The 12048-nt window shown below is 32.6% G+C and overlaps 1 protein-coding gene across 1 annotated transcript in view; it reads left to right on the top strand.

Moving 5' to 3' along the window:
- LOC126979407 (neuroligin-1-like) overlaps positions 1–12048 on the top strand; it is a gene marked incomplete at its 3' end in the record, with an annotated part of 136327 nt that overhangs the window by 109790 nt on the left and 14489 nt on the right. Inside the window, exons 6-10 of the mRNA XM_050828692.1 lie at positions 328–444; positions 2723–2848; positions 10121–10250; positions 10726–10938; positions 11296–11434. Coding sequence (XP_050684649.1) covers positions 328–444; positions 2723–2848; positions 10121–10250; positions 10726–10938; positions 11296–11434 — 725 coding nt within the window. The remainder of the gene's footprint in view (positions 1–327; positions 445–2722; positions 2849–10120; positions 10251–10725; positions 10939–11295; positions 11435–12048) is intronic.

Genomic DNA, 12048 nt, shown 5'->3' with positions numbered 1-12048 from the left:
AATAAAGCAATTCGTGCAAAATTGTTCCTTAACCATTCCAAAATATTCAAAAATGCACAATATTAATGTTCAAGTTTTCACTCCTGGAGTGCAACTCGTATTTTTTTTGTCTGTTTGTTCCGACTAATCTCCGAAATGAATTTTCAGATTTTCACGGACTTTGAACATATAAAGCTAGGTTTTAAGAAGGAACTTAGCATCGTCTTATTTTTATTAAACCATTGAAAATTTTAACAAAATCTGAACCATGGGTCAGATTGTGATGTAATGAAAAGCATAGGTGGTCATTTACGAGGAATAAACCACAATTGTATTATTTTGTTTCAGGTCTTCTCTTCCACAGAGCAATCTTGATGTCAGGATCAGGGTTAAGCCCATGGGCACTTGTTGCAGAACCCAACAAGTATGCAGGAAAAGTAGCTGCCCATGCAAACTGCTCACCAGGTCATTGTTTAAATATTACATTTTAAATTTTATTACTTATATATCATATCAATCCTCTGTAAGACAGGTGCATAAAATTTCACCATCAACATGGTGGGATCGAAAAGACCGAATGTAATGATAAAATTTTTGACTTTTTATAAAACTATAATTTCATTTCGTATAAATAATATATTTGAAAAAACATGATTCAGAATAGTCGGTAATTAACTTGATATTCTTATATTAAGAATTAGTCTCCGCTGCGTTCCAACTTGATACCGCAGGCTTAGTCGCAAAGTGCGGCAACTAATACTATGCCCCAGTGGTCCTACTCGAGCCAGTCTCGAACAATGTGTGACGTTGACGTGCCACATGTTCTGTTAAAATTTGCTAATAATGAAAACTAAAATACTACAAGTAATAATAAAGACACTGGGATCACATATCATCAGTAAGTATTTTGTATTTTCTTAATTTCAATGTAAAATAATACGAAGCTTATGTTACACAATTTGAAAGCTGCCATTGAGCGTAAAGGTGCCACAAGTATCTAATAGTTGCCGTAATAAAGAAGCTATTGTTGTTAGGTAGTGCGGTATCTAGTTGGTGCGCAGCGGAGACAATCCTTAATATAACTTGGTATTATATTTATTCACAAGGTAATTTAGGAAATCATATCTTTTTCACCAAACAAAATTAAACACATCTCCATACTCAAATGGCAATTATTCTTTAGTTTTTATTAAATGGTACATTGAATGAATTAATTTAACAGACTATAAAAGTTTTTTTTTTTATTTTAAAATTTTATCTGGGTAAAATACGACAAGCCGTCAAAATGCAGTCAGCCGTAACAATTATCTGTAGCAGTCGATTTAAAAATTATTTTTGTATTATCTATGATGATTTAGTAACTATTCTATTACTAATTAGTAACTTTGAAGTATGTTTTAGTTATAAAAAATTTCTTCATTCATTAGTAATAATCGAAATGTAATCTGTAGATAAATCTAAAGAAATCATATAAAACGCATAACAGCCCTACTTTATACGAAATTTGTTCAAATTACGCAGTATCTATTGTTTATGTTATCTAACAAAGCGCTAGCTTGTGTAAAAAAAAGCGTCGACGTTCGTTTTTATAAACAAACCCAAACACTTGAACAGCGATAAATTGTTTTGTAATTCGAGCCCGTTGCGTCATGCGGCGGTAGACAAGGATGGCATTGGCGCCACGCGCGGTGTGGCAGCTTAGCTCGTCAGGAGATAAGTTTTACGGCACTAACCACACAAACTACGAATCTTAATTTAAAATTTAACACTTTGAATTCAAGCATTCCTCGAAAACTGTCTAGGCTTATCCATACAAATAAAACTTAAATTATTCGCACACTTATGTGGTCCTACGATCTTAGATAAGATTCTAATTTATTTGAGACTCGACATGATTTTTTTTAACTGTCATTCTTATACTTGCTTTTGAACAATTATTCTTATAAATACATAATTTCTAAGCCGTTTGTTATTGTTACAAATCAATACCAAATAAAATATATGTAAACTGATCAATCTATTACAGTACCAAAAAAGCGAATTTACGATTTTGCTTGGATCTATCTTTCAGATAGGTACATTATTTTTGTATGTATAGTCGTCATGACTACACTGTACTAAAAATTAAATACAAATATATGTACTATAAAGTAATAAGTAAACTAAAATTTTACTGAAATTCGCGGGCGCATGAGTTAAACTGCAGCTTGTATATCATATTTTAGTTTTTCATATTTTTTAAATATTGAGCCGGTCTTTGAGATTCCACCAGGCTCTCAGAGAGTTATAGAGAGTTTAATTTATTACGAGGGCGGCACTAAAAGTATCGGGAATGGAATATTCCACTGTTCATGTCATATTAAAATATTTTGAATTGAAAACTCCTTGGTTGTACATGGCGTATCTACGCCATGTACGAGGCCATATGGCCTTTTCTTTAAACTTAACTCTCTTATCGTCATAGATACTATTTTAATGTGTTATTTTGTAAAAACATCATAATAAATTATCATTAAATAATTTCTATTAAAAAAATCAATATTTCTTTATTTGTTCTCAGTCATTTACAATCACATATGAAACTCCCTGGTCAATTTAGATAATCTGTGTTATTTTGTTGTCATTTAATATTTTTTGATTCTTAACTAATATTTGTTTTACATGATAGCATTGGGGTTTTACACCAGGAGTATGCAGTATTAGATAATTTATCAAATATGCCTGATCATTTGTTTTCTTGCAGATCTGAATCCACCCGACCTTCTCCGGTGCTTGAGAGACAGGCCGTTGGAAATGATACTATCGGCTCCTGTAAAAGCGCCAGACTTTTCGTATGCCTTCGGGCCCAGCGTAGATGGCGTGGTTATAGGTAGGCTATATTTTTTATTATGTGATTATGACACAAATTATAGTACAATTACGTTCTGAAGATATCTATTTCCGGGATCCAATAATCTCACCATAAAAACCCAATATAAAGTTGCTTAAAAAAATGAGGACACTGTCAGTCAATGTTTGTTGACAAATCCAACCTCCGCAGGCAATATGTGGTGCTAAGCAACATACTTATTAGACAATTGTACTAATGCTCTTTCTTTTTCTATCATACTAACAGCCGTTTTCAATATCGTATCTTTAGTTACGGATACATTGCTATCACCGTTTAATGACAAGATCTTATCTATCCCTAGTTATGTCCAATACTGTTATATTATTAGTTATAGTCCAATGCTATCTGTAGATAGGTTATTGAAATGTATGTAAGCGTAAAAGGATTGATATGTCTACCTCTAGTAAGTTTAATTCAGCATAGATAGGTTATTGATAACGGCCATAAGTCGTCCGTGCACACATTATACTTTAAAGACATTTAAACGTTGGTTTTATTAGGTAATGTTAATTTAGGCCAATGTATAAAATTTAGTTTCAATCAGTAATGTGTAAACAATACTGTTTCGGTCTGAAGGGCGCCGAAGCTAGTGAAATTACTGGGCAAATGAGACTGCACATCTTATGTCTCTAGGTAACGAGCGCAATTGCAGTGCCACTCAGAATTTTTGGGTTTTTCAAGAATCCTGAGCCTCACTGCATTGTATTCGTAAAAGGTATCAATTACCATCAGCTGAACGTCCTGCTCGTCTCATCCCTTATTTTCATAAAAAATAAATAACAATATAGCATTGATCCATTCTTCTCGTTATTTGATGACCTAATGATTTAAATTTATTATAAAATAATTAATAATAATAATATTTACACAAGTTATCTTGCGCCAAACTAGGCATAACCTGTGCTATGGGTTGCAAGACAACAGTATATTTAATGCGATATACAAACTTAAACATACATAAATACAAATAAACATCCATCCATCAGAAACAAATCTATATTTATCATATAAATTTCTACACCTACCGGGATTCGAACCCGAGATTTCCAGCCCAGAAGGGGCAGGGTCAATGACCACTCGGCTATATGGGTCGTCGTTATCTATATAATAGCTATCTATTATATTTATTTTTTAGGAAGCCACCGTGCATACAACTATTCTAATCTACGGACACATTTAAAAATTATTTTATAATGTTGTAGACTCCACTTACAGGCTAGCTCGACATGCTTAATGGTATAATATACATTCTTTGTTTAACTTAAACTTTTTACTTTGCGAAACTTGAAGCTAAAGACAATTTTGTTAAATATAACAAAAATAAGTCCACAAGCAAAAGGCTGATAATAAATAATAATTAGGTTCATACTTAATAAACAAGAAAAACGAAAGAAAAAAAAAAAAAAAACAATTTAATAAATTTAATATTTTAAACTATTTATTGGAGATACTAAAGCAATACATTAAAAATCTTTATCTATATTACTGTTCCATGAAAAATTTGCTTTATTAAGTATGAGATAACTTGTACCCCGAAAACTTCAAAAAGGTAACTGTTCCTTGAAATCTGCTGACGACGCTCGTAAAGTTGAGCTTATCTTCGCTAAAAATACTTTTCAAGATATTCGCAAAGTGAATGTCCAAAATGCTCAAGGGATAAACAAGGAAGCTTGTGAAAATTCACAAGTGGAAGCGTGACAAGAATAGTCGGGGAATGGGAACACGGTTAAGTTTCATAGTATCCCCGAGTTTGCTAACGCTGTGGATTATTATGGATCCTCCAGAGAGAAAGGGATTAGATGAATCCCATTCAAGGACTAAGTGGCTAAAACTGTCTAAATTTAATATCTAAATTAAGTATAACATACTCAGTTTGTTATATTTTTTTTAAATAGAAAAAACTTTAATTCAAACAGTACCTATATTACCCAGTGGGAGGCTCCTTTGCATAGGATACTGGCTAGATTATGGGTACCACAACGGCGCCTATTTCTGCCGTGAAGTAGTTATGTGTAAGCATTATTGTGTTTCGGTCTGAAGAGCGCCGTAGCTAGTGAAATTACCGAGCAAATGAGACTTAACATCTTACGTCTCATGCTGACGAGCGCATTATTTTTGTGTATTTTCAAGATTCCTAAGGGGTACTGCAATATAATGGGCTGGGCGTATCAATTACCATCAACTGAACATCCTGCTCATCTCATCCCCTCATTTTCATAAAAAAGGATTTTATAAAAATAACAAAAACTTATCAGTCGGTTTTTCCGGGCGTAATTTTTATCTTTTATTATTATTATTTTAGTTGATATGCTTCGATGTGTCCTAGTGTATTTGTCAGAAGAAAAATATTTAGATCTTGTAAATCACGCGTTTGATATTCGAATGTTGGCATTCCTTAAAACAATTTTATTTGAATCATATGGCGAACATACTTGTTTTCGGTTTATTTGTTGAATTTTGTACCATAAATAAAGGAGATACTTTAGTAAGAATCCTTAAATTTTTCGTCAGATTGTTTTGCATCAAGCCCTTTTAATAATCAACGAATTAGGCAAACTCCATAAAAAAACTCAAGAAAAATACTCTACACCAAATCATTGCTAAGAATAGTAATATAGACCAAACTTGGTGTGAGGCATATATAATGGTCTGCAAAAAATCAGTTCAAGAGTGCCAAAGGTGTGACGAGAGGAAGGAGATACGAATTCCCTGAGAGACTGATATTGTTCATAGTTGTATTATTGTTTGTAAGTAATACTAAGTTTGTCCTACCCACATGCAGTGATTCTAGATGATGTAATCCCGCTGGTGTCAATGTGTCATGATATAAATTAAATTTGTTACAAATACTTAATTTAATTTAAAATATTCTTGTGATTTAAACTACAAAATGAAGTTTAGTTAAATCTGATATATCTTACTTAAAGTTCATCTACAACACTTTGTCTTACGTAAATTAATAATTTATTATTGAACTTATAGATTATGTAGACAGGAAAGGAAAAATATTTTTGGCATTTTTTTTTTAATATTTCCCATTCGTATATTGAATATTTATGAATAAGCTCTTTGTCGCTCAGAGGGCAGTGAAGAGGGTTATGTCCGGAGTTTGCCTGTGAGATCGAATCAGAAATGAGGAGATCCGTAGGTGAAGCAAAGTCACCGAGATAGCCTAGATGGTTGTGAAACTGAAGTGGCAGTGGGCAGAAAACACAGCTCGATGGGCAGATGGCCGTTTGGGCAGTATAGTCCTCGAATGGCGACCACGTACCGGAAGATGTAGTGTTGGTAGGCAATCCACAAGATGGACCGACGATCTGGTCAAGATCGCCGGAACACGTTGGATCAAGGCAACGCAGAACCGAAAGCTATGGCGATCTTTCGTGGTGGATGTCCTCCGGCTGAAATGAATATTTATTTATTTATTTATTTATTTATTAGCAAGCCAACGTGCATACAACTATCTTAATCTATAGATACATTTAAAAATTCTTTTATAATGTTGTATACTCCACTTACAGGCTAACTCGACATGCTTAATAGTATTACATGCATCCTTTGTTAAACTAAAACTTTTGAAAACAATTTTTGGTAAAATTTTTACAAATTAAAGCCAAAAGCAAAAAGCTGATAAAACAATAAAATAACTATGTTCTTACTTAATAACCAAGAAAAAACTAAAGAATAAAACAATAACTACGAACAATGACTAAACATCTTGCAGTACTTTCATAATTATTTGATTTCTTTTTTGAAACATGGGGCAGAGTGCTGAAAAATATCTATACCAGCTCTTTTAAGCAAGTTGTTGTAGGTGACAACTATTCTATACAATGGGGCGGATCTGCCTAGGTTCGATCTAGTTAATCTAGGCCTGAACGTTAGTTTTTGAGAACATGTGACCTAGCATTACGCTTTGGTACCGCCAATTCAACCCTACTCAACAGATTTGGGCAATCGACCCCTCCATCTATAACATTTTTTAGGAAAGAGAGATCAATTAAGTCCCTGCGATCAGACAGTGACGACGCTTTATAAAATTTTAAAAGATCAGTGTAGGTTTGATTTACTTTTTCTAAAATGTTGTTTTTGATACTATAATCGAACTCAACATTTTAAATTTTTCTGCTGAAGGTTATGCTTTTGCATTTCAAGTGATTTAATTTTAAATTATTGAGATCGCACCAATCAGAATGTCTATCCAAGTCACTTTGAATATGAATTGAATCACATATGTCATTAATCTTACTGTATATCTTTAGGTCATCAGCATATATTTGGAACTGACAGTACTTGAAACATTCAATAATATCGTTTATGAATATTCCAAATAACAAGGGCCCAAGATTGGAGCCCTGTGGTACTCCTGACGTCGCAACAAATGTGTGGGACTGATATCCTCCTAAAACCACATTCATTTTGCGATTCGTTAAGTACGACTCAAACCAGCTAAGTAGAATCCTGCAGATACCGTATCTCCGGAGTTTCTCTAACAAAATATAGTGATCAACTACATCAAACGCCTTTGATAGGTCCGCGTAAACACAATCTACTTGAGCTGTATTATCCAGAGCCATTGTTACGTCATCCACAAAGAAGGCTAAATTAGACATAGTTGATCTTTTTTTAATGAACCCGTGCTGGTTTTCTGACATCGCTGGTTTCATGTACCATGCTAGTAGCGGACAAATTAATTTTTCAAAAACTTTAGAAAATATTGATAAAATACATATTGGTCTGTACTTTGCTATGTCTTTTCGATCCCCACTTTTGAATACGGGAACTACCCTGGCTCTTTTCCAAATACTTGGGAATTCACCGTCACACAAAGATTTGTTAAATATCAGCAATAACGGTTCTGCTAGGAAAACAGAACAACGTTTAGCAAATATGGGTGGTATATAGTCTCGTCCGGGCCCTTTATTTACATCAAGGCCTTTTAATAGTTTTATAACATCCATTTTTGTTATGTTGATACTGCCTAATTGTGAGTTATGTATGGAATTTGTATTAATAGATGGTTCTCTTTTTAATATTTTGTCTGACATTATGTACATATTTAATTTAATTTATGTAATGTTTACTATCAATAAAATCATAAATATTAAATCAAACAAGTGAAATAAAAGCGTATTGTTCATGTTGTCTGACTGGTATGCAAATATTACAAAGAAAATGTTAATTCTTATTGTAAATACCAAAATTATATTAACGTCTGGTTGTTCAAAACGGCTTTGTTCAATCTTAGAAGTTATTCTTGAATGAGAACAATTTGTCAATTTGAAATTTTTTATATTATATTGAAGTGATACAACACAGAATTCTTTTATTTCATTATCCTTACTAATGTCAAAGAAACTGCGTACAATTCTTATCTTATTTCTGTGATTCTGATGAGTTTTACTTTGAAGTGACTTTGATGTCTAGTTTAAAAAGGGACAGGAATATTTTTTCTGTACTTTAGTAGTCTGTTCAAAGTAGATATGCGAAAGATGACTTACGAATATGATATTTACTAAAAAGAAATAAATTTGTACTGGAAGATAAAAAATTTGAAAAACAAAATTTTATGAACGATGCGAGACTCGAACCCACGATCTCCGGCGTTCCGTGCCGGTGCTCTAACCAACTGAGCTAACCGTTCGAGTGACGAATCGTCATAAAATCTTGTATACTATGTTCAACTCTCAGGTTGTGGCTTCATCAACAGGATCTACTTTACAGTTGATAACCTGCTCAACCCCAATATTTGTGTATTAGGAAATTGCAAATGAAATAATTGATAGTCAGTTTTTGATTTAATAAGGTGTAATGCGTAATACTGCATGTGTAATACTGGTATACTTCTTTTTGCAACCATAAGAGAAAGTGAAAAAGTAAGAATTAGAGCAATCTCTATACACATATAAGAAACATAAACAACTGACAGATTTTAAAAACAGACGAAGTTTAATACACCAGACGTAGGACAATAAATAATTGATAGTTTTTAGACAAACGAAATATATTACAGCATAAGTAGGAAGATGAATCATTCACAGTTTTCAAACAGACGAACTATACCAGATGTAGGAAGATAAATAAATGATAGATTTTGGATAGACAAAATATGTTACAACAGACGTAGTAATAAAAATTTTTGATAGTTTTGAGACTAACAAAATATAAAACATGTACAACATACGTAGGAAGATAGATTATTGATTGTTTAGACAAACAAATTATAACGCAACAGATGTAGAAAGATAAATAAATGATAGATTTCGAACAGACGAAATATAGAACAACTGACGTAGGAAGATAAATTATTAACAGTTTTGAGACTAACAAAATATAAAACATGTACAACATACGTAGGAAGATAGATTATTGATAGTTTAGACAGACAAATTATAACGCAACAGATGTAGAAATATAAATAAATGATACATTTCGAACAGACGAAATATAATAAACGAACAACTGATGTAGGAAGATAAATTATTGGATTAAAGACAGAAGAAATGTTACAACTACACTAGGCACCTCATAGATAATTATATTTTAATGAAACGTTAAGGGCTGAGCAAACCGCTACCTAATGATAAATGATACACCCTGCCCTTGGTACAGAAGATTTAGGACTTAGTAGCTCAGTAATAGTAATAATTAATAGCTATGGCGATCTGTGCCGCTACGTAAAGGCCTCCTGTTGGCATTCCGATCCATATCAAAAACAAAACAATTATTGTAATACACAAAATATTTTGAATTTTTATTAATTTGAATGTTTTACTCATATAAAAATAAGCGCTTCAATTAATCCAGAACTATAATAATTATCGGACTGGAACCACAACGGTTAATGAGCTGTATCGCGGCTTACTATTATTATTTTGTTTATTGTCATACCGATCAGTTAAATACCGCGACAATATTAATACTGGCCAGCAGAAATATACACGCTATTACAAACAAATACAATAGAATAAAAATTCATTGCTTATTTTCTGTTGTATTTTGTGGTTTGTAACTTTGAAAAATTCGTTTTGACTCAAGAGCGCCCACAATTTCGCCCGGGTAGATAAGACCGCCATACTTCATTTTCTTAACGTTATTGTCTATAAATCGGTTTGAAGGTAACGAAAAGGAGCTAAGTAACTTATTAAAAATTGCGTCAATTAATTTAATTAACATTCTGTTATGCTCATCAGTTGTTTGTGTAATGAACATGTTTGTACAATAGTGTTGCTTGTACCATTTTTGTTCAAGATACGGGAGATATGTTTAGCAACCCAGAATCAGGGTTTGAATGGCAGATGGCTGATGGCAAACCGCCCACAGCTGTTAACATCATCAACGCCGTGCTGATGAGACCAAGTTCTATTGCTCAACTGGCCCAGTAAGTGTTCATAATTTTGTATTTATTATCTACTGTAGATAAAATCATTCACTTATATCGAGTACCAATAACTTTGGAGTTGAATTTAATTGAGATTTGGAAACACCTAAGATCTCTAAAGCTCTCATTTCCTGATAATAGAAAAATGAACGATATTCTTAAAAACAACATTCAGCAGTTATAAGGAAATACTTAGGATTCATACTGTATATTAAATGTACGTTCCCCCAACATTTTTTTTCCAAATAGAACAATTATTTTAACCTACGTAACATGTTGTTACTGTACCTATGTAACTACTTTTTCTCTTATAAACTAGCAATCATGGGATTTTTTTTGTTTGTTGTAAAAAAGTAAGATAGTTTGTTAGTTTTTCAAAACATTGAACATAACCGCTAGAGTCTGAGTAGACTCCTAATAGTTCCCAAGTTCAAGCCCCGAAGTATGATAAGATAATCTTTTTTTCGTTTCCCAGCTACGATCTGATGGTGGGAGTAACAAAAGCTGAAGCGTACTTTGCGTTTAGCGGCGACGACATTCTGTTCGGTATAGAAGCAGATAGAAGATCAAGAATCCTCAAAGCTTTCGTTAGAAATACATACAGTTTCCATTTGACTGAGATATTAGCAACAATTATTAATGAATACACGGATTGGGAGAGGCCAGTGCAACATCCCGTCAATATCAGGTATTTCAACTTATCAAGCCGTTCATAATAATTATAAAATTTACTAGAGAAAATAATAGTTCTTAACTATAATGATATGAGTTTGACGCGCAGGATACACATTTATTGCTATGTAACTTAAATACATTGATATAATTCAGTAGTTTCATTATACCGCACAGTAATTTGCCGGGTATCGATCGGTATATTATCCTCAAACTGTAAATCTGTTTCTTAGTTTATTATATTATATATTTCATTCTATCAGTTTATCTCTCACTCATCAAACAAAACAGTATATGTTTTTGGTCCTTCGAGCCGGAATGCTTAATCCATGTGTATGTACCAGCCAAATTATATTAAGTGATATTGTTACAGAGATGAAACTCTAGAAGCTCTAAGTGACGCACAAGTGGTTGCACCAATCGTTCTTACAGCAGACCTACATTCAGCGAAGAGGAGAAACTCATACGTCTACGTTTTTGACTATCAAACCAAGAATGGAATCTATCAACAAGTGAGTACAGCTTTTTGTTTATTTTGCTCATTATTTTTCTTATTCTATCCAAAATACTACTAATACTAAAATCAAGTGTGCATTATTATTATAGTTTTGAAGTTATTATTCTTATGTATGGGCACAGCGGCATGATTTTCCGAGTTTACGAAGTTAGTCAATTAATCTCCCTCTCTAATTAAAAAAAAACTTAAGGTACTAGAGAGAGACTAGTAGTTTGAAGTGATTTAAAATAATTACTAAGCAAGTGATACTATAAATACATCAAGACAGGTGGAGAAATTTTTCTTGTAGCTTTAGCATACCAGAAAATATATATTGTATAGTTTAACAAAGCAAATAAACTCAGCACTTTTGAAGTGAAAATATAAAATGTATTTCTTTTAAATAACTGAATATTTTAAAATATGTTCAAAACAATTAATGTCCAAAAAAACGAAATTCAAAAGAGTTGCTAAAAAACGTGCGTGTGCGTGCGTAAAAACCATACTACTAAAGTTAAGGTTAGAAAAAAGGTAAAGAAACATTGGGAATGGAGCGACTGCCTTTAGGCTATTAAATAATAAATTTTATTGTATGATGTTACATTGTTATCATATATGTACAAAAAAAGA

Source organism: Leptidea sinapis, chromosome 3, assembly GCF_905404315.1.
Source record: "Leptidea sinapis chromosome 3, ilLepSina1.1, whole genome shotgun sequence".
Lineage (NCBI taxonomy): Eukaryota > Metazoa > Arthropoda > Insecta > Lepidoptera > Pieridae > Leptidea > Leptidea sinapis.
Note: the sequence above shows the minus strand (reverse complement) of the source record. Positions and strands in the feature narration are given on the sequence as shown.